The sequence below is a fragment of the Pan troglodytes genome, chromosome 8, assembly GCF_028858775.2.
Source record: "Pan troglodytes isolate AG18354 chromosome 8, NHGRI_mPanTro3-v2.0_pri, whole genome shotgun sequence".
Classification (NCBI taxonomy): domain Eukaryota; kingdom Metazoa; phylum Chordata; class Mammalia; order Primates; family Hominidae; genus Pan; species Pan troglodytes.
The window spans coordinates 39,723,843-39,746,978 of record NC_072406.2 but is presented as its reverse complement, the minus strand read 5'-3'; the positions used below and the strand labels follow the sequence as shown (position 1 = coordinate 39,746,978).

The window sequence follows — 23,136 nt, the reverse complement described above, 5'->3', positions numbered from 1 at the left end:
TTTTCAGTGTACAAATCTTTAACCTTCTCGGTTAAATTTACTCCTAAGTATTTTTTTTTGGATGCTATCATAAATGGAATTGTTTTCTTAATTTCCTTTTCATCTGGGTTATTGTGTGTAGAAATGTTACTGATTTTTGTATGTTGATTTTGTATTCTTTAACTTTACTGAATTCATTAGTTCTAGCAGTGTTTTTATTTTTTCTGTGGGATCTTTGGGGTTTTCTGTATTTAGGAACATGTCATTTGCAAATAGAGATAATTTTACTACTTCCTTTCTGATTTAAATGCCTGTTTATTTCCTTTGCTTGTTTGATGGCTCTTGCTAGTACTTCTAGTACTGTGTTAAATAAAATTTTTTGTTTTAGAAGTCAACATATTTTAAAGGAAATAGTTCATTTCTTCTCACTTCCAATATTGTCATTGAGATGTCTTATGTGTCACTGATTGCAGATCCTTTGTATATTCTTATCTTTTTCTCTCTGGAAACTTTTGGCATATTTAATCTCTACTGTGGTGCTTTGAAATTTCACAGTTATGTAACTTGGTATGGTGTTTTTGTTTTTTTTTTTTTGAGACAGAGTCTCGCTCTGTCGCCCAGGCTGGAGTGCAGTGGTGCGATCTTGGCTCACTGCAATCTCCGCCTCCTTGGTTCAAGCAATTCTTGTACCTCAGCCTCCCGAGTAGCTGGGATTACAGGCGTGCGCCACCATGCCTGGCTAAGTTTTGTATTTTTAGTGGAGGCAGGATTTCGCCATGTTGGCCAGGCTGGTCTCAAACTCCTGGCCTCAAGCAATCCGCCCAACTCGGCCTCCCAAAGTGCTAGGATTACAGGCATGAGCCACCACTCCTGGCCCTAAGTAACAACTTCTAATGTCTAAGATTGCTAAGATGAGTTGTATTTATTATTGGCTATAAGCTTTTTCTAGTTTCATATCATCAGGTAAACTCAGTTAAAAACTTGAATAAGAACTGGGAAACAATAATAATAATAAAAAGCTAACATATATTGATTTTTCTACATGCCAGACACTGTTGAAAATCCATTCTATATATTGCTTCATTTAATCCTTACAGTAACTGTGTGAAGTTGATAACTGTTTTTTTGCTTGTTTTTACATCTCGTATGTATGGTAAGGAAACTGAGGGCATAGGATGGTTAAGTAACTTACCCATGTTCACACAGTTAGTAAATGGTACAACCACCTATTAAATCCACACAGTTTGGTTCCTGAACTCAACTCTTAGTCATTAGACTGTACTGCCTGACATATGTAGAGAATTTTATTTTACTTATTTTTTATTTATTGAGACATGGTCTTGTTGTGTCACCCAGTTTGGAATGTAGTGGCATGATCACTGTTTACTGCAGCTTCAACCTCCTTAAGCAATTCTCCTGCATCCTGTGTAGCTGGAACTACAGGCATGAGCCACCATGTCTGTCTAATGTATTTATTTTTATTATTTTTATTTTTATTTATTTTGGAGACAGGGTTGCTCAGGCTGGAGTACAGTGGCACGATCTTGGCTCAATGCAACCTCTGCATCCTGGGTTCAAGGGATTCTCCTGCCTTAGCCTCTCGAGTAGCTGGGACTACAGGCACACATGTCACGCCCGGCTAATTTTTATATTTTTTGGTAGAGATGGCGTTTCACCACGTTGGCCAGGCTGGTCTTGAACTCCTGACCTCAAGTGATCCACCCACCTTGGCCTTCCAAAGTGGTGGGATTATAGGCGTGAACCACTGCACCCGGCCCTTGCCTGGCTAATTAAAAACAATTTATGTTTTGTAGACACAGGGTCTCACTATGTTGCCCAGGCTGGAGAATTTTAAATATATCATCTTTTTAAGAAGGGAGAGACACTCATGAAATATTAAAACAAGTGTTAGTTGTTAGGTAAGAAGTAGTAGGTTGAAGAATTAAGTTCAAATTCATGACCTGGTGCTTAGAAGATCAACTGTGATCTAATGTTCTATTAAAAGCTCATATTTAGCTTAGATTCTAGTTTGGATAAAAAATGATTATCACTAAATTAGGCAAAAAAGTTTCCTTTTTGAGGTGGGTATGTAATTACCACATAGAGTATTTAGTAGTTTGTCTTATATAATTAAGCAGGCGAGGAGGAGACAGAAAAATGTCATGGGAAGTACTAAAAAATTAGACGTGGGCCAGAATGTTAGTGACAGATTCAGTTTTTCCCAGGCCAAAATATTTCAGAATAATTCTGATCCAAGTGGTTTTTGTTTTTCCACCAGAGTCTGATTTTGCAGCTCATCTTTTCTAAATAGATCTATTTTATGGTGTGTATATGGGTCATTCTGAATCAAGTTAACTTCGAAGTTGATTGGGACCTTGTTTCAAGCTTATTGAACAAAGATCTGTAACACAGAATTTTGGGCATAAGGCCATTTCCAGAGTCTGGTCCAAATAAGCAATAACAGACAAAGATTGTCTCTTTCTTGGCTGAAGGCTTCCTCTGTGCAGCTTGTCTCAGGACTCTCTTCTTCTGCCCTTTTTATACCCCTCTCCTTTCTCTATTCAGGGCAAAAATATTTTGATTTTCATTCTGTAGTTATTTTTTAGCAAACATTTATTGTGTTTTTACTTATGTACAAGGTTCTTTGCTTAAAACCTATAATGCCCTTCCTGTAGTAGCAGTGGCAGTTGTGAGGATGATAGTAGGCCTTCTGAGATGATATTGTAGAAAATCCATGGAACGTTAAGTAGTGTTGCTATGTCATACTTCTTTCCTGCCTGGCTTTCTGTCTTTTGATGATTAAGAAGGATTTTTCTGGAAGATCTTTAAAAGAAGCATATGTGTTATTTTTATTTCCTCCAGAGTGACAAGGGAGAGGAAAAAGAACAAAATGAAAACCTATTTCTATACAGCAGTTTAAAATAATCATATCTTAAAAGATAATTTTAAAATCTTATCTGCTTATGGAGTTTGTCATTTTATTTCTACATTTTAGAAAATGTTTTCCTCTCTAAATATAATTGCTTTTAGAATATTTTAATGTTTCCTTTAGAACATTTGTTTACCACACAATTAATTTTATTTATTCAATTCCCAATCTACTTATTTTTATAAAAGCCTTGCTTGACCATTTAAAAAGAAGTTTTCAAATTTGGTCTCCTAATTTCCATAATCTTTTCTTCAACTCTTTTTTTTTTTTTCAGATTTCCTTAGGTTTTTTTTTTTCTTTTTTTTTTTTTTTTATTATACTTTAAGTTTTAGGGTACATGTGCTTCAACTCTTAATTAGAGTAGCGTTCAACTTACTTTTATTCATACTATTTTAGCTTTTCTCTCATCTCGGAGAAGGTGTTGTGTTTTCATGCCTCTTTTCCCTGGCTTATGCTGTCCCCTGTGCTTGGATTTTGACCTTTTTCCCCACTCTCCTTTTTTCTCTTTCACTTGCCAGTTATGGCTGGCAAAAATGAGGTTTCTTTCATGGAGTCTTTTGATGTTGCTTCAGGAATATTAATCATTCTTTTCTGTGTGCTATTTGTGTGTAATTAAAGACAAAAATTACACTTATTCAAAAGAATAAATGTAATATATGTTATGCATATATAATAAATCAGACATCTCTGAATCCATCGTTAAAACTAAAAACTAGAAAATGACCAATTCTGCTTCTTTTCTCTGTATACTTCTCACCAACCACAAAAGGGATGTTTATCATTCCCTTGCACTTAACATTTTTTTAAATCGCATGTATGTGTATCACTAAACAATTATTGTTTAATTTTGCTTGTGTTTGGGCTTATAACAATGGATTCATCCTGTATGTAGTCTAGCATGGCTTGCTTTTTTTATTCAGCATTATAATTTCTAAGATTTATCCGTATTACATATACATAGTTCATTCATTAGTAGTTTGTTCATTCTCATTATATAGTGTATAATATTTCAAGTATAAATATGCCATTTATTTGCATTTAAATGTAAAGGATCTGGAATTAGTTTTTTCCTGTGGTTTGAGGTAGGGATCCATTTTCAGTGTTTTTTTCTATATGGCAAAATAGTTGCTCTACTCAAATAAAACATTCTTCTTACTGTGCTATCACTGTAAGATACCAAGTTTCCTTATAAGCATGATTTTTTTCGAATTCTCTCTTCTGTTGTATTGGTCCATTTATTTAACCCTGTAAGAACCCTACTATCTTCTTTACTATGGCTTCATATCTCAATAGGCAAGTTACCCTCCTCCCTTCTAGTTTTTCTTTTAGACCATGTCTTGGCCATTCTTTCCCCTTTGCCCTCCCATATAAATTTAGAACCTTTAAAATCTCTGTTGGCATTTTTATTGGAATGCATTGAAGCTGTAGATCAGTTTGGAAAGACTTGGCATCAAGGTAACATGGGATAGAAGGGGGACAATCGGGTGTATGTGTGGTTGTGAGTAGATGGGGGTGTGTTGTATCTGGCTTTGAAGACCATTTAAGTTTTTTTCCAGGTTTTTCTTTCAAACTCCTATCTCACTGTTTCCTTATTTCTTATTTATAACTTGAAGTAAAATATAATTGGATAGGGGAGAGAGCTTTTAGGGTTTTATTCAGGGTGTTCTAGTAATTTTTACTTTGAATATTTCTGTTGATTATGTTATGTTCCATATTGCCTTTAGTCTCTCTCACAACTCTTGATATGATTTTTGCTTGTCATATTGAGTCTGCCAAAAGAGTTTTCCACTTGTATTATATTCGCTCTGTTTTTTTTTTTTTTTTTTTTGAGACGGAGTCTTACTCTTACCTGGGCTGTAGTGCAGTGGTGTGATTGTGGCTCACTGCAGCCTTGACCTCTTGGGCTCAGGTGATCCTCCCACCTCAGACTCCTGAGTAGCTGGGACTGCAAGTGTGTGCCACCATGCCCAGCAAATTTTTTTGCATTTTTTGTAGAGACGGGGTTTCACCATGTTGCCTAGGCTAGTCTCGAACTCCTGGACTCAAATGATCCATCCTCCTTGGCCTCCCAAAGGGCTGGGATTATAGGTGTGAGTCACTGAGCACAGCCAGTATTAGCTCTGTATTATGCCTCTTGCATTACCCAAATTCAGAGGCCTTGTTTGCTTTTATTGGACTAACTAGAACTATGTCATTTTTACCAGCCCATTGCAGTACAATTTCATTTTATGTGATAAAAATACAACATAAGTGGTCACTTCTGCAGCACGTACACTAAAATTGGAACAATACAGAGAGGATTAGCATGGCCCCTGTGCAAGGATGACATGCAAATTCATGAAGTGTTCCACATTTTTCTGACAAAGGTCTAATATCCAGCTTCTATAAGGAACTTAAAAGAAAAAAAAACAACCCCATTAAAAAGTGGGCAAAGGACTTGAACAGAGAACAGACACTTCTCAGAAGACATACATGCGCGGCCAACAATCATTTGAAAAAAAATTCAACATCACTGACCATTAAAGAAATGCAAATAAAAACCACAATGGGCTACCATCTCATACCAGTCAGAATGGCTATTATTAAAAATTCAGAAAAATAACAGATGCTGGCGAGGTTGTGGAGAAAAAGGAATGCTTTTACACTGCTGGTGGGAATGTAAATTAGTTCAACCATTGTGGAAGACAGTGTGGTGAATCCTCAAAGACCTAGAGACGGAAATACCGTTTGACCCAGCAATCCCATTACTGGGTGTATACCCAAAGGAATATAAATTATTCTGTTATAAAGACACATGCACATGTATGTTCACTGTAGCACTATTCACAATAGCAAAGACGGAATCAATCTAAATGTCCCATCAGTGATAGACTGGATAAAGAAAATGTGTGGTACGTATACACCATGGAATACTATGCAGCCATCAAAAAAAGAATGAGATCATGTCTTTTGCAGGGACATGGATGGAGCTGGAGGCCATTATCCTTAGCAAAGTAATGCAGGAACGGAAAACCAAATACTGCATGTTCGTTCTCACTTATATGTAGGAGCTAAATGATGAGAACATATGGACACATAGAAGGGAACAGTGCACACTGGGGCCTACTGGAGGGTGAAAGGTGGGAAGAGGGAGAGGACCAGGAAAAACCTAATGGATACTAGGCTTAATACCTGGGGGATGAAATAATCTGTACAACAAACACCCATGACACATGTTTACTTATGCAACAAACTAACACATCTTACATATGTACCCCTGAACTTAAAAGTTAAATAAAAACATAAAATATTAATAAAATACAGAAAATCCCTTTTAAAATGTGAAGATTTCCTTCACATTAAAAATTTTGTGAACCACTGCGTAATTTCAAAACTGAAAAGGGGATTAAACAATTTCTTTTATTGTCATTTGATGTTTAGCCAGGAAACGGAAACACCATCATTTGTTATACGTCTTGAATTTTGTGAGCTTTGAATTATATAAAACATATGTAATTCAAATGTGTGTATGTATTCATGCTTTAAAAGGTGATTCCCCCTGTACATGTTCATTTTTTTGGTTACTTCCAAATTTGTTCCATGTATATTCTATTTTGATTTTGTCTCTTCTCCTTCAGGTGCTGATGCATCAAGCATGGTCTTCATTTATTGACAACTTGTCTTTGGGTTTTTATCTTTTCTCTAGTTAGTACTTTTGATACCCCTACCTCTAAGATCCACTTTCTTTTTTCTTTTTCCTTTTCCCTGGTGTCCTGGTGCTTGAGGATAGAACTGGCAGACGGGAAGCTGCATGGCTCCAAAGACGTGCCAAGGGGGCCAGAGCTCTTCCCTTTGCCTCTGTACATAACAGGGAGTGGGACTACAAGTTCCTGCCAAGAAAATGAGGATCCACTTTTTTTTTTTTCTCAAATGAATTTTAGCATTTGTTTACGTTGGAATCAGTTGAGTTTTCAAACTGCTGGTATCTTTTTTTTTTTTTTTTGAGACGGAGTCTCGCTCTGTTGCCCAGGCTGGAGTGCAGTGGCGTGATCTTGGCTCACTGCAAGCTCTGCCTCCCAGGTTCATGCCATTCTCCTGCCTTAGCCTCCCGAGTAGCTGGGACTACAGGCGTCCGCCAACCACGCCCAGCTAATTTTTTGTATTTTTAGTAGAGACAGGGTTTCACTGTGTTAGCCAGGATAGTCTCGATCTCCTGACCTCGTGATCCGCCCACCTCGGCCTCCCAAAGTGCTGGGATTACAGGCGTGAGCCACTGCACCCGGCCTCAAACTGCTGGTATCTTAATGTTTATTAGACTGGCTTTGAGGAGTTCTTAAAAATTGTATTGCCAGTGGCAAAACTGGAGATTTGAACCTAAATCACATTCATCATATTTCAAATACATAATGTGATACATTCATGTTTTCATATTAATATTTTAGAAATGCTTTATCTTAATTGCAGAATTGTAGATTGGGTAGTTTGATAAATAAGATTCAGATTTATTATTTTTTAGTACTTTTTGTATCAAGCAATGTTAGAGTTTCTAATATGCTATTCCCATTTTATATAAGCTGTGTTAGTCCGTTTTCACATTGCTGATAAAGACGTACCTGAAACTGGGAAGAAAAAGAGGTTCAGTTGGGCTTATAGTTCCACATGGCTGGGGAGGCCTAAGAATCATGCCGGGAGGCAAAATGCCCTTCTTACACGACGGCAGCAAGAGAAAATGAGAAGGATGCAAAAGTGGAAACCCCTGATTAAACCATCAGATCTCGTGAGACTTATTCACTACCACGAGAACAGTATGAGGGAAACCGACCCCGTGATTAAAATTATCTCCCACTGTGTCCCTCCCACAACACGTGAGAATTATGGGAGTACAATTCAAGATGAGATTTGGGTGGGGACACAGAGCCAAACCTTATCATAAGCAAAATGAAATTTTAGTTAATTAAAACTTGCATAAAATGTTATATCCAATAAGCAAAAGAGTTAGTATTCAAACATAATTTTCTAATTTCAAGATTGCATGCTTTTTTTTTTTTTTTTTTAAACCAGTGGGTCTAAGGATTGCTATAGGGTACTCTCCTGGGCCATCTAGTTCTTCTCAACTGGGGTTACTCTGATTTTGACTCTCATATACTAAGACTAAAAGCTTATTGTTTTTTAATGTCAGACTGCTGCTTTTGCTATGTAAAGTTGAAGAAAAATGTATGAAAGTAAGGAAATTCAAGTATGAGAAAGAATTAGTCTCGCTGAAAAAGCTAACTCTCGCTTGGTGAACATATGCATGCTGTTGTTATACAAATGTTCCAAACCTGTTCCCTTCTTCCTACCCGCTTTATTTGCTCACCCTGCCATATGGAGGGTTGTGCTTTGCTGGACGTGTTGTGTTTTGGACTTTTATGATTCAGAATTGAGAGAATGGAGAGGGAGTAGACCAGAGTAGAATTTTTCAAGTAATTTGAAATCGTGTCCTGAATAATTCTGCAGTGTGTGAGTGAAGTAGGAAGGGTGAAAAAAGGATGATTTTAAGGAGGAGAGTTGTGGATTCCATGATGTTTGGGAAAAATAGGGAAAGAACAAGACATTTTGAATTAATTTTTCCCTTGAGGACTGGGGACCATGTGGGATGCTCTTTTAATAGGGTTTAAACAGGTGAGATATACACATTTTTCATTTTGTTTTCTCAAGTTTACTTCTTTTGTAAAGATCTCCATGGTTATACCATAGAGAGCAGACTGGAAAAAGGCCAGACTGGGTACAAGTGGACCAATTAGAAGACTGTTGCAATAGCCAAGGTGAGAGATGATATAGATTGAGTAGGATTAAAGTGTTAGAAACAGATTTCTGGTATTTAAAGGTAGATGTGACAGGATTTAGTAAAATTAAACATGAAGTAAATGCTAGATGTCTGACTTACATAAACCAATAGAGAATTGAAGTAGGAGCATTGAAATAGGATTGAGGAGCCTGTGTGTTTGATTTTGAACACGTTCACTTTAAGGTACCATTGAAATATCTGAGAGAATGTCAGTTTTATACACGAACCTATAGCTTAGAGGAGGGTTCTTGAATAGATAAAGAAAAGTTTGTGTGTATATATGGTAATTTAAGCCTGAATGTGGATGAGTTTGCCGAGGGGTCATAAAGAGGAAAATGAACCGGGAGACACTGTCTGTAACGTGACCTTAGAAAGGAGACAGAGAATGAGTGTTCGGGAGAGTTAGAAACAAACCTAGGTAAATACTGGTCCATCTTTTCCAACTCCCATTGAAATCTCAATATTTTCCCTTCTATGGAGTTAGGGATTCCTCAACTTAATTCTGTGCTGAGCAGAACTGAGCTAAAATTTGTACTAGTGCTGGACCTATTAGAAAAGGAAGGAGTTTAAAAGATGTGTAGAGAGGCGGGGCATGGTGGCTCATGCCTGTAATCCCAGCACTTTAGGAGGCCGAGGCGGGCAAATCACTTGAAGTCAGTCAGGAGTTTGAGACCAGCCTGGCCAACATGGTGAAGCCCCGTCTCTACAAAACATACAAAAATAAGCCGGGTGTGGGGGCACATGCCTGTAGTCCCAGCTACTCGGGAGTCATGAGACATGAGAATCGCTTGAACCCGGGAGGCAGAGGGCGCAGTGAGCCGAGATCGCACCACTGAACTCCAGCCTAGGCGACAGAGCAAGACCCTGTCAAAAAAAAAAAAAAGTGTAGAGAGGCATTCTACAAAAATGAGGCTCTTTACGTTTTGTAACATCAATGAATCAATGATTGTATCAGATAATCCTCAGAATTACTTGGGGATGGGGGTGGTCAGAATATGTGAATTGTTTCACTATAAAAACAATTTTTTCAAGAATTGTGAAGAGTCAGATTTTGCCCTCCATGCAAGCTAAAATCTTTCCTAGATGCTGGTAGAAGACAGAAGACTTCTGGACCAGAGACATAGGACTTTATTACTGATGAGAATAACTGGAGGCAGAGTGTTAGCATTTGTGCCAGTTTGCCAAGCCCACTGCTCCACAGAGGAAGGTGAAAGGGGCCGAGTGATGGCATGTGGTGATGCCTCTCCTGTAATGCACTGCACTCTGTTACAGGAGAGGGACCACCAGTTTAGGGAACCCAAACTTTGATAATAGGTAGTAAGCCTTGTAAGCCTACCTGAACTTCACCCTGGAGGGAGATGACTTTTTTTTTTTTTTTTTTTTTTTTCCAGACAGAGTCTGTCTCTGTCGCCCAGGCTAGAGTGCAGTGGCATGATCTTGGTTCACTGCAACCTCCATCTCCTGGGTTCAAGCGATTCTCATGCCTCAGCACCCCCGCAAGTAACTGAGACTACAGGCATGTGCCACCGTGCCCAGCTAATTTTTGTATTTCTAGTAAAGACGGATTTTCACCATGTTGGCCAGGCTGGTCTCTAACTCCTGACCTCAGGTGATCTGCCCTACTCGGCCTCCCAAAGTGCTGGGATTACAGGCATGAGCCACCACACCCAGCTGGAGATGATATCTTTATTGTACTAGACAGCAAACAAACCTGCCTTTTACTCCTGAGGGAGACACTGTTTCTTGATCCCTCAAGACCATTCCTTATATAATACAAACATATGTAGCAAGTTGGTATGGAACAAAATGAGTCAGTCCCTCTACTCACAACAGGTACAGAAACATGAAAGACTCAAGTATAATTGCCTTCCAACAGTATTCACCCTTCATTTCTATACCTTCTTGGCTTCTGGTAAGATTTCTTTCCCATGATTATGCAACTTCATTTGTCACTCTGATTAATCTTACCGACAGAGGCTGAGACCAGATCCATTCAGTTTTTCTTATAACACATTTCATTACAGTTACTATCAACAGGATAGCAGGATGAGGCCAGACTGCAATATTGACTTCAATTATGCTCCCCAGGGTCCAAGACCCAGCCAACAGAACAAATGCAATAAACCTTTAGGGTCTACCTAAGAGAGCCAGGTGGCTTTCTCTTTGTTTCTGTGCTGACTTTACTCTTGGCCCAAGGCATTAATCTAGTTACTGCAGAATATAGAGCACAGATTTGGCCTTGGTCTACAAAGAGGAAGCGTAGGGCTATTCTTCTATCTGTAACAATCCTGGATAGTGATTTTAGACTGTTCTGAATGCCTCTAGGCCCAAGGTGATGTCATTGATTGCTTCAGCTAAAGTCGGGAACAAATTTCAAATAAAGTTTTCTAATTGGATGACTCCCATTATAGTGATTTTTCCCTTGGTGTGCAAGTCATCACATTTTCTGAAGGGAGGCAATGCCCGACTTCCAAACAAGAAATACTCCCAAGGACTGTGTGTGCCTATAAAGAATGTGTTGTTTATATTGTCCTACTTCTCCCCGCTCCCCCCATTCCCCCCCACCTCCCCAGTTATGTGGGACCTACTTTTAAGTCAGACGGCACAGGCTGACAGTTTCTCCAATGTGGCCTCCCTGATGGCTGGTAAGCCTTAGGGTTCCAAGTACAGTATGAATACTTCTCTAGTACTGGTTTGTGGAGAGATGGCCTGAAGGCAGTCAGTCCAATCTGTCCTGTTTATTATCTGTGCCACCAACTCAATGGCATTCATCTGTCCCTTGAAATGACTGTCCCTTGAAAAGATGCCTAAAGTTATGGACAGGTGTTTCATGTGGGAGATTTGGGAGCTTGGACCATCCTCTGCTGCTTCTGAGAGACTGTGCGGTTAAGGAGAATGATGATTGAGTAGTGATCAAAGTTGTGTGGTGGGGTAGGGGCAGACCCAGTAGTCAGTTAAATTTGAGGTTTTGCACATTTGCAGAGAAATGTCCTTTGTGAGGGATGATTCTAAAAGACGGATCACTAATGTCCCTCCTTTTTCCTTACTTTCCAGCATCTAAGGTGTTTTCCCCACAGGTGCCAGACAGGGTTGTTGTACCCCTTTGACTGCCACAAAATCAGTGTGTCCCATTCCACTAGCTAGCTTTCCCTTTTTTCCAGTCATCTCTGACTCAAACCCAGACCTTTTGTCTGGAAGGGCCAGGTGCAAGAGCGACAAAGGGCCTTTTTATTAAACTTACAGAGACCCTTTTATGTCTCCTACTTTTGTCCACATGAGCCACTCTAGGGGAAGCAGTGTACTTAACTAAGTGGTCATTATTATTTAAGACCAAAGAAATCCAGCAAGAAAATCCAGATCGTCAGTTCCAGGTGGCTGAACCTGAATTAAGTTTATACCAAAGACCTCCTTTTGGCTGCGTTGCCACCCAGAGAGTAGACCAATCAAGCCAGCCTGGGATTTCCATTAGAGGAAAGAAAGAAGCATCATGCTTAGGAATGGTCAGGGTGGAATCTCAAGTGGCCAGGAGATGTTCTCTTCCTGGAGACAGCCACATTCAGTGACCAAACTGCTGTACTCCTGTGTAGACCAGGAGGAGGTGACAGAGGTATACTCAGAAATCTTTTGAGTTGATTAAAATTTTTTTTTAAATTGTGGCAAAATACATATATGATCACCATCTTAACCATTTTAAGTGTGCAGTTCAGTGGTGTTAAGTATAGTTACAATGTTGAGCAACCAATAATCTCTAGGACTCTTTTTATCTTATAGAAATTAAACCCTATACCCATTAAACAAGTGTCCTTTGAGCTTTCCTCCCCCAGGCAACCACTATCTCCATTTTCTGTCTTTATGAATTTGACTGCTCTAGTACCTCATATAAATGGAATCATACAATATTTGTCTTTTTGTGACTGGCGTATTTCACTCAATAATGTCCTCAAGGTTCATCCATATTGTAGCATGTGTCAGAAGTTCCTTCATTGTTAAGTCTAAATACTATTCTATTGTATGTATATATCACATTTTGTGCATCCATTGATCTGTTGATGGATTGTTGAGTTACTTTTCATCTTTTGTGAACAAAGCTGCTAGGTGACCCTGCTTTCAATTCTTTTGAGTATATACCTATAATTGGAATTGCTGGTTATGTGCTAATTCTGTTTTTAATTTTGTGAGGAATCACTATACTATGTTTCAGAGTGACTGCAAGTGCACAAGGGCTCCAGTTTCTCCGCATCCTGATTTTTTTGATAGTAACCATCATTATGGATGTGAGGTTGTGTCACATTGTGGTTTTGATTTGCATTGCCCTAATGATAAGTGGTATTGAGTGTCTTTTCATGTGCTTATTGGCCATTTGCCTGTCTTTTTTTTTTTTTTTTTTTTGAGACAGAGTCTCACTCTGTCGCCAGGCTGGAGTGCAGTGGCATAATCTCAGCTCACTGCAGCCTCTGACTCCCTGGTTCAAGCAATTCTCCTGCCTCAGCCTCCTGAGTAGCTGGGACTACAGGCACACACCACCAAGCCCAGCTAATGTTTGTATTTTTGGTAGAGACGGGGTTTCACCATGTTGGCCAGGATGGTCTCCATCTCCTGACCTTGTGATCTGCCCGCCTCGGCCTCCCAAAGTGTTGGGATTACAGGCGTGAGCCACTGTGCCCAGCCTCTATTTGCCTGTCTTCTTTGGAGAAATGTCTAGTCAAGTCTTTTGCCCATTTTTGAGTCGGGTTTTTGTTGTTGTTGTTGTTGAGGTTTTTTGAGCTGATTTTTGATAAGGCTGTTGCAGCACTAAGCGATATAAGATGCTGTGGATGGTAGACTGTCACCTACCTTGACTAACAGCTCATTGTTGAGTGACTTTTGTGATAAAAAGTGTACTTATTGTCAGATTGCATATGATGTGGAAAGTAAAAATAGGACACAGATTAGTGTCAAGGACCACGGTACTGTGGCTGGAGTCAGCTGATTGAACTGGAATAGCAGTACCAGACCCTGGAAAAGTGTCATCAGCAGTGAGACCCCACTGATAGCCTGAAGAAGGTTGTCTGATGCAACCAATCTGCCAGTAGCATGTGATGTGGTTCCTCTCACCATGAGACAAATGAGTCCTTTTCCAGGACTCATAAGTCTAGGATGAGGTGGCAGCCTCTGCATCAGGAACATAGAGTCTTTTACTTTGTATCCACTCTATGATGATAGATATGTTGCTGTGTCTGGTATGATGATGGATCCAGTAGCAGTGGTAGCAGTCTTAACTGTGCAGCTTGATCAGTGGCTTGATTATAATTGGTCTCATCAGACAATGGACCCTTACTGTAAACATCTATATTAGTGACCCAGATGGTTTGATCAGCAACTACAATTGATCTCCATGGTTTTTGGACAGTCTTAAATATGTCATTCTGTAGTTTTCCAAGTGGCTGACTAAATAGCTAGGCAGTTGGTAATAGCCTGATAGTCAGTAAAAATATAACAAGGTTTTCAAGGGGAATATTGGCCAGATCTGTGAGAATGTCCTTGAGTTTTGCCCGTGGAACAAAGCAACCACACCCATTTTCAGTTCTGTATCATGGGCACTGGAGTTTACAGCCCACTAGGCACCACAGGGTCTCAGCTTAGTTGAATCATCAGTGAAACAGGCCCAGGCATTTAGGGAACCTCTGTGAATCAAGGGCCTCACTGAGCTAGCAGATTTGGTTTAGGTGGCAGAATGTAAGATCAGACTTTCTCAAAGGGAGAAGCTGCTACTTTTTCATGTAAAGCTGAGATGCCCTAGGGGCCAGACTGGCTGCATTCTTGAATATTACCAGTTCCATGTGATGACAGAGGCTTGTTGGGCCTTTCCCACCTTATTAGTCATTGCATTTGAGTTGACTCATTCCCAAATGGGAATCTTTTCAAAAGAGGCATACCTAGTAGCTACGTCAGGGAGGCATTGAATCCAAACCCAAGAGTCACCTGAAGAGGTTGTTCCTCTTGCCAGAGGGTCTAGTCAGGAAAGTCATCTGTGCACAGACTTGTACCCAAACAGGTCATAAGGATTGTGGGGCCCCAAACCTACTAATGCCTTTCTACATGGGCTATTCGCAGTGAGCATAATCTCCCTGGAGCTTATGAGCCCTCACAGTTCAGGCACGTAAAATATCAATACCACTATACACTCAGCAGTGGAAGCCACAAACAGTAGTACATTGAATGGTCCAAAGAGCCCCACCCAAAAGGTCACAGTAGCTTCCCTTCCCTACTTTGAACCCTACCCAGACCTCAGCAGTTGGAAGCTGGTAACTTATTCTTCCACAGGATGGGTATGAAGGTGCCTTGGGCTCCTGTATCCAACAGAGCCATAAAATGTTGAGTCTGTGCTCTCCCCAAAGTTATGTAGCCTACCCAGGTGTGTGTGGTCTTTAGTCTCCTTTGGGAACTTGGAGAACTTGGCCCCACTCCTAATCATCTTTCTTCATAAAGCAGCTGAGGTTGAGGGATGAGGGAGGCTGGGAGGGAGTAGCTTTGCACCAGTGAACAAGAGACATTTACTTTCAGTTTTGAGTGGTGCTATAGCTGTGTGCTGATCAGTCCAATAAACCTGCAGTAATTTTGGTCCTACCAAAACCCTGTATTCTGTGCAAGATCGTTATTGCTTGAGCCCAGGAGTTCGAGACCAGCCTGGGCAACATCGTGAGACCTCGTCTCTACTAAATATTATATTTAAAAAATTAGCCTGGCATGGTGGGATACACCTGTTATCCCAGCTGCTCAGGAGGCTGAGGTCAGAGGATTGCTTGAGTGCAAGAATTTGAAGATTGCAGTGAGCCGTGATTGTTCCACTGCACTCCAGCCTGGGTGACAGAGCGAGACCTTGTCTTACACACACACAAAAGGTCATCATTATGGATGGTATCCATTTCTGTTTGGGAACACCTTGATCGAACAACTATAGCTTTGTTGCTTTCTGATGGGGGAAATGGGTTTTGTACCCTTTGGCTGATGGGCTTGATCTGCACAATGGCATCATTTTTTAGAAGTCTACCTTAATGTAGGCTCTTTACTGCTCCATTGTTAAGATAATGTCAAGATTATATCTCTTAAATTCTTGCTTGATTTCAATACTAGGGCTACTGGAGTTTTCTAAGGCTGCAGGACTGACAGCAAGAATTATCTAGATTCTTTGAGCTAGTTTCTGATTCTTCAGTGAATTACCTTGATCCGCATTTTAAACCCAATCTAGTACAGTAGGAGTCTGTAGACTGGTTGGTGTCCAAGGGAGTTTGTCTCAGGGAAATTTCCCTGAGAGTTTCAAAGGTTTCTTGTAGTGGACGGTTATACCACCAGAAAATGCTGAGGCCCTTTCCAGTTACCTTGAAAGGATTTAATGTTGACAAGGTAGACTGCGGTAGGAGCTGAGCACCTAAGATAGCCAGCAAAATGCCATTCTTCTTTAACAACCATTACATGCCTGAGCAATGTAACTACATGCCCCTCCTCTTCCAAGCAAACTAGCCAAAGTTCTAAAGATTTGTTTGGCTCTGCCTACAATGGTTGCACCTTTTCTTACTTTCAAACTCAGTGTAGATGTATGTCTCTGTAACTGTCGTCCAAAGGAAACAGAACCTTATGTGCCCCTGTCTCCCTCTTCTAGACAAATCTTAGTCTGGAAGATTTCATGAAGCAGACCTGCTGAGGCTGACCCTCAGCTTGATAAGGAAGTCCTCCTATCTGCAGGAGTGTTGACAATAACCAGGGCATCATTCAGGCTGTTGTCTTTGAATCTGCCTACTTTCTGGTACTTATCCTGAAACTTCCTCTTCATTTCAGCCTCATTCACAGGCACTAAAGTGGAGGATCATTCATTGCCTGGTTGACCATACAATTTGGACAACATGTTGGTTAATGATTCTCGTGGACTTTTCTCAATTTCTACTAACTGGTCTTTCCTTCCATTTCTAGAAAGTTTTGTCCCCATCAGCATTCTTTTTCATTGCCAAAACTATAGAAAATTATGACGGTCCTGAGATTTATCCTTGTTAACTAATGAGTTAGCCTACCACAATTTCATGGGTTCTGTTGGAAGACATGAGACTCCTGGGTCAGAGACAAAGGACATCATTACTCATGGCAATAGTAGTAGCCAGAGTGTCGGCATTTGTGCTAGAAAACAGCCCCGGTTTCCATAGGGTACTGCAAAGAGCCAGGTGATGCCTGCATACACAGTTGTGTACATTAGAGAAAAAGTATTCTCAACTTAGGGGACCGCATCTTTTATAATGGGCAGAAAACCTTTCTCCTGGAGGTCTACATTAACTTTATTATATTGGACAGTAAGCAAATCTGCCTTTGCTTTCTAAGGAGATGCTATATTTTCTAAGGCTGTTTACTCTATAAACATCCAGAACAAAGGGAGTTAGTGCATCTTCTCACAAGATGTACAGAAATGATAGATACTCATGGAGAGGTGTCTTTATCTATCTTGGTTTGGAATTGGGATAGCATTTTTGATTAGAAGTTCTTTCTCGATTAAAAAGTTCTGATGAAATAAGATAGAATCATAATAGATTTGATTCAAGCGTAACATTGAGCTGTTCTTTTCCATGGGACTACCTTTTTTTTTTTTTTTCTTTTTCCTACTTCAGTTCATATCCTGGCCTCGTCTTACCTAGACTGCCACAATTGCCCCTTAATTGGTTTCACTCTCTGTAGTCTTGTTCTTTCTATCTTCAATACCTCTGCTAGTGGGATCTTCTTAATGCAGAGGTGATCATGTCACTCAATTTAAATTTGTCATCAGTTCCTTATTAAGCCAGATTTTAAGTTGTTGAGCAGTTGTATAATTATTTCTCATGTGCTGGTTACTATCCAGTTTTAAGTTGGCAACTAAATTAAAAATATATTTTTAAAAAGTCTTGTAGACCAGTCCTAGGTAGGCTCTACCAAACAGGTGTCTAGGCTGCTTGCTGACAGTTTATATCTGCTCTTACCATTTTTCTCTCTTAAACCTTTGTCTGCAGGATGTTATTCTCTCTGCCTTTAATATTTTTCATATCTACCTCTTGACTCCTGTTTATCCTTTGTACAGAGTAGGTACAGAGTAGGTACCTACTCTGTAAAGCCATTAAATGAACCCTTTTCAACCTAGTTAGTTGTCTTGTTCTCAGCACCTTTATAGTAATTTTGAATGAACTGTGCATATGTCATTATAGCACTTGCCTCATTGTGTTGTAATTACTTTTTTGGGGGGTGTGTGGGGAGGTTCTGCATCACACTGAATAAATAAAGTGTCAGCTACTCATACCAGGACAACTTTCCCTTTCTACACATACCAAATCTCTCTCTTTTTTTTGAGACAGGGTCTCCCTCTGTTGCCCAGGCTGGAGTGCAGTGGCATAATTACAGCTCACTGCAGCCTCGACCTCCCCGGTTGAAGCAATCCTCTCACTTCATGTCCCCAGTAGCTGGGACCACAGGCACATGCCACCATGCCTGGCTGTTTTGTACTTTTTGTAGAGACAGGGTTTTGCCATGTTGCCCAGGCTGATATTGAACTCCTGAACTCAAGCAATCCACCTGTCTTGGCCTAAAGTGCTGATATTACAGGCATGAGCCACCATGCCCGGCCCACATACCAAATTGTTAGGAAAGAAAACTGCTTTCCAGAGAATTGTTTTAGAATCAAATCCATTACATTAGTTGGTGCTTTAAACCACCACTAAATATTCTCTGCTTTTAGCCTAGTATAATTTAATAGTATTCACTGGAAAACAGACATATGGTGTACAGCCCTGTGGTCTGTCCTAAATATGGTCCAATGTATATGGATAGCAAACATATTATTATGTCAAATAATATTTTCTTGTTTTGTTCAAATTAAAATATAGACTGTGGATATTCATAAGGAGAAAGTGGCTCGAAGAGAGATTGGTATTTTGACAACAAATAAGAATACATCAAGAACTCACAAAATAATAGCACCTGCGAATATGGAGCGCCCTGTAAGGTATATTCGGAAACCTATCGATTACACAGTTCTGGATGATGTGGGCCATGGTGTCAAGGTAAGCATTTTATATTACATTAACAAGCTAATTTGCATATCCAGTAAATATTTTGGATAGGAAATATTGTGATAAAGATGATTTTAATTAATAGATTCTCTTTAGCAGCTAGCATTATAATTTTCATACAATATTTAATATGAATTTTACTAAGGTTGGGGTGCAATTTTATCAGTTGAATAGGCTGTATTAAAAAGATATTAAAATTAGAAATGGTTATTAAGCCATAAATCCTAGACAAATATTACCCATTTGTGTTGTGAATTCTATGTCTTTCTTTCACTACTGAACATTTAAAAATAAAAATCTACATGCTTTTCAAAATTACTTTAGAAAATAATTTATAAATACTTTTATCGTTTCATTTCTAAATATGTATATATATTTGTATACCTGTGTGTGTATCTATAATGCCAGCAACTTATTAAAAAGTGAAAATTGTATGTAATTTTGTCTTAATGCCCCCCAATCTCCCCCACAAAAAAACCCCCAACAGATTTTCAGGAGAGATATGATGTGTTGCCTGTGTTCATTTCTAAGCATGGAAAATTAGCTGATCTTGAAGGATACCTGTAGTGTGTCAGCTTTTTGGTATTTATGGGTCATTTTGCAAGCATTTGGAATGACCTAAATTCTTTCGCTGTCTCTGCTCAGGATAAACTATTCCTTTGAAATTTGGTAGTTCCTTTCCAAGAGGACTATTTGATTTGGATTCTGGTCTTCAGAATATTTTATAAGTTTTTAAGGGGTCAGCTAGAATCTTGAAGCTTGTCCTAGCTGATTGATCTGACTGGTGCTGTTGCTAGATCTGTTACATTCTGGATTTTCTGGGGTTCCCGGTCGAGAGAGGAGTATAGCTGACAGCATTGACCTTTATTCTGCCCCTCTCTGAGACTATTGGAATCTCCTCTTCACTTTTTATGTCTGGAAATTGTATGTAAAATTGGAACACATTGCAAATGCAGAGGTGACTGCTTGTTTATTTCTTGTGTTTTTATCCAGGGATGTGGCTAGGATTGTATAAGAGCTGAAATTCAGTTTTAATTCAAGGTGCTTTAAACTAGACTGATCTCTGGGGTTGGAGTTTTGAGAATCTGGGGAAAATGTCTTTTGTGTTACTATCCACCTTGGGATTTAAAGAAAAAGGATATATTCATGCATGCATGTATGTATACATACATACCTGTATATGTGCACACACATACATGCACACACACACACTCGCACTCACTTCTCCCCATTTTGCCTCACCTTGATTATTCTTCCTACCAAAGCAATACATATTTATTAAAAATTTTTTCTGTCATTGTCTTAGTAGTGAATATCCTCCATTACCTTATCCCTCAACGAGTAATTGTGTTTAACATTTCAAAACATAGTACTTAGCTGAGTATAAGATGAATCCAAATTTTACAAGGAAGTTTTGGGTGAGAAAATTTAACTATTTCATCGTATATGTGTAAGTGGGAGGTGTAAACAGCATAATATATGCTGAAAGTATATGAATGTGAATTTTGGAAATCTGCTTTCTAGCCATAATATGGATACATTAGACACAGGGTTGGGGGGTTTGGTTGTTTTTTTAGATTTTTTTATTGTGGTGAGATACACATAACATAAAATGACTAACTCTTTTTAGGTGTATAGTTCTGTGGCATTAAGTACATTCACATTGTTGTGCAGGCTATTTTAAAATATATTTTTGGCAAGGGATGAAGGTGCATGGTCTGTGAGAAGAATATATTTTAGAAGCTGATTATTTGGCATATTTGTCTATAGTTTGTTTCTATGACTGAAAAATACACACATACATACAATTACTTTTCCCCAGTAGTCTTAATGCTGCTTTATTTTCTTAGTTTTGTGTTCTCTTTAAAGGATCATTGTTGGCTTAAATATTTCCAGAGCATTGTAGAGATGTGTAAAGGTAGAAATTTTGGTAGTAGTTAATGAACACATGCCAGGCCAAAATTATTAGAAGGAAAAGTTTATTTTAAAATTAGTGTTTTGAGTATGGTGAGACATTGCTTACAGCTTTTGAATTATTTTTGTATCTTTTGCCCACTTTTCTATTTAGAAGTTTCTTTTCTTACTGACTTGTAAGAATCCTTTGTTTTCTGTTTGAAGAGAGTAGCCCCTCATATATTGGCAAATATTTACTCATATTGCTGTTTGGCTTTTGACTTTGATGTTTTCTGGTATTTAAGAAATAAACATACAGAATTTTTAAAATTATATCTAAATATATTAATATTTTTCTTATCGCTGCTAGGCTTCATGCTTACGATTGCCATACTCCAAGATTAATATTCCATTGCATTTTCTTATTTTGTGATGTAAATTTTAGTGTTTTGGTATTTGTATTTAAATATACCTGGGTTTTATTTAAATAGTATTTACTGTGTTAATGCATTTTATGCTATGAAATAAACGGTACATGTTAGTTTAATAGGAATTTAAAAATATGCAAAATATCCCAAAGTAAATCTGGTTTGATTTTTGGGAATAATAATAAGATATGTATAAGAGAATCCCAGCATAGACAAACTACCAGAACCTATTCATAAAGGAGAATGAAAAGAAGATGATCTTTGTAAGTGAGCACAAGGTTTGAGAGGAAGCTAGAATAGAGAAGGCTTGAATACTTAGCAAAGAAATTTACATTTATTTTGATGAACACTAGTAATAATTAACAGCCTGGATCATAATTTACAAAGGACTTTTCATATGTAGTTGGCCCTTTGTATCTCTAAGTTTGCATCTGTGGATTTAGCCAACCTTGGATAAAAAAATTCCAGAAAGAAAAAGTAAAAAATACAAGGACAATACAAGAGTAAAAAATAATACAAACAAATACAATATAACTACTATTTACACACCATTTACCTTGTATTAGGTATTATAAGTAATTGAGAGATGATGTAAAGTATACTGGAGGGTAGTGTTAGTTATATGCGTATACTACACCAGTTTATATGAGGGATTTGAGCATCCTTGGATTTTGGTATCCATGGGGGTCCTGGAACCAAGCCTCCTTGATACCAAGGGATGACTGGATTACTGTGTGTTTGTGTGCTTGTTTTTAAGCTTCAAAAGATTATGTGATTTAGGAGTTGTTAGATTTTATTATTGGTCTTAAAAGATAAGCTTAGATATGTTACTTTTTTTGGAGTTTGAGTTTACAGTGATTCATGAATCGGGCAGCTTCAGACCACAGGAGACATGAAGCAGGTAGAAGTTCAAGAAAGCAAGACAAGCAAAATATTTGATTGGTTAGAAGTTAATTGTGGTTTCTGATTAGTAAAGTTCCTAGTTAGAGGTTAGTTGGAGGTTTCTGATTAAGTTTCTTTTAATTGTGTTTTGGTTTGCCTAAGTAGGAACCCAGAATGCTGGAGCCGTCTCAGCCTAATGGCTTTCTGATTAATTTTTTTTAAACAGTGTAGAAACTAAAGCTTTATAATATTCACATAGGAAGATTTTTTTAAAATTTTTATTTTATAAAGCAGAGGAGTGAGTTAAGAATCATTTCAAAGAAAGAATTGGCCTTGGCTGGGTGCAGTGGCTCATGCCTGTAATCTTGGCACTTTGGTAGGCTCAGGTGGGAGGATCACTTGAGGCCAGGAGTTCGAGACCAGCCTGGCCAACATGGTGAAACCCCGTCTCCTAAAAATACAAAATTTAGCCAAGCATGGTGGCACACAGTTTTAATCCCAGCTACTTGGGAGGCTGAGGCAGGAGACTCGCTTGAACCCGGGAGGCAGAGGTTGCAGTGAGCCAAGATTGCGCCACTGCACTCCATCCTGGGCAACAGAGCCAGCAAAAAAAAAAAAGAATTAGCGTTAGACATTTAGTGCCTATGACATACAAAACTATGATGTACTTAGAAGATAGGGAGGAATCAAAGGGAATTTCAAACAGATTCCAGGCAAATGGTAAAATTACTCATCCATAAAGGTAAATGTTAAGGAAACAAAGTGAGATTTTTTAAAAAAGAGACAGGGTCTCACTGAAGTGCAATAGCTCAATCACAGCTCACAACTTTCTAGGCTCAAGTGATCCTCCCTCCTCAGCCATCCAAGTAGCTGGGACTACAGGTGTGCGCCACTATGCCTGGCTAATTTTTTTTTTTTTTTTCCAAGAGAAGGGGTTTCGCCTTGTTGCCCAGGCTGGTCTCAAACTCTTGGGCTCAAGCAGTCCACCTGCCTTGGCCTCCCAAAGTGTTGGGAGTTACAGGTGTGAGCCACTGTGCCTAGCCTGAAATGAGATCTTAAGGAAATAAAAAAGTTTCATTTTGGATATGTTTTGGGGATATTTAAATAAAAAATTTTATAGATTTCTAACAAAAATATTAGTATTTTGAGGTGTAAGATGTA

General features: G+C 38.9%; 1 protein-coding gene and 2 non-coding genes across 22 annotated transcripts in view; 2 read left to right on the top strand and 1 right to left on the bottom strand.

The window, feature by feature from the left end:
- The window catches only part of ABI1 (abl interactor 1), a 111,477-nt gene that overhangs the window by 62,553 nt on the left and 25,788 nt on the right, over positions 1–23,136 (top strand). For all 20 annotated transcript variants that reach the window (XM_001159212.6, XM_009458111.5, XM_001159466.6 and 17 more), the window contains exon 3: positions 18,587–18,763. In XM_001159212.6, the coding sequence (XP_001159212.2) occupies positions 18,587–18,763 (177 nt within the window). The remainder of the gene's footprint in view (positions 1–18,586; positions 18,764–23,136) is intronic.
- LOC112204732 (U6 spliceosomal RNA) lies at positions 5,159–5,265 on the top strand. The gene has a single exon (XR_002938382.1). It is a non-coding gene; the product is annotated as a U6 spliceosomal RNA (small nuclear RNA).
- Positions 6,654–6,794, bottom strand: LOC112204672 (small nucleolar RNA SNORA57). Its single transcript, XR_002938341.1, has one exon. It is a non-coding gene; the product is annotated as a small nucleolar RNA SNORA57 (small nucleolar RNA).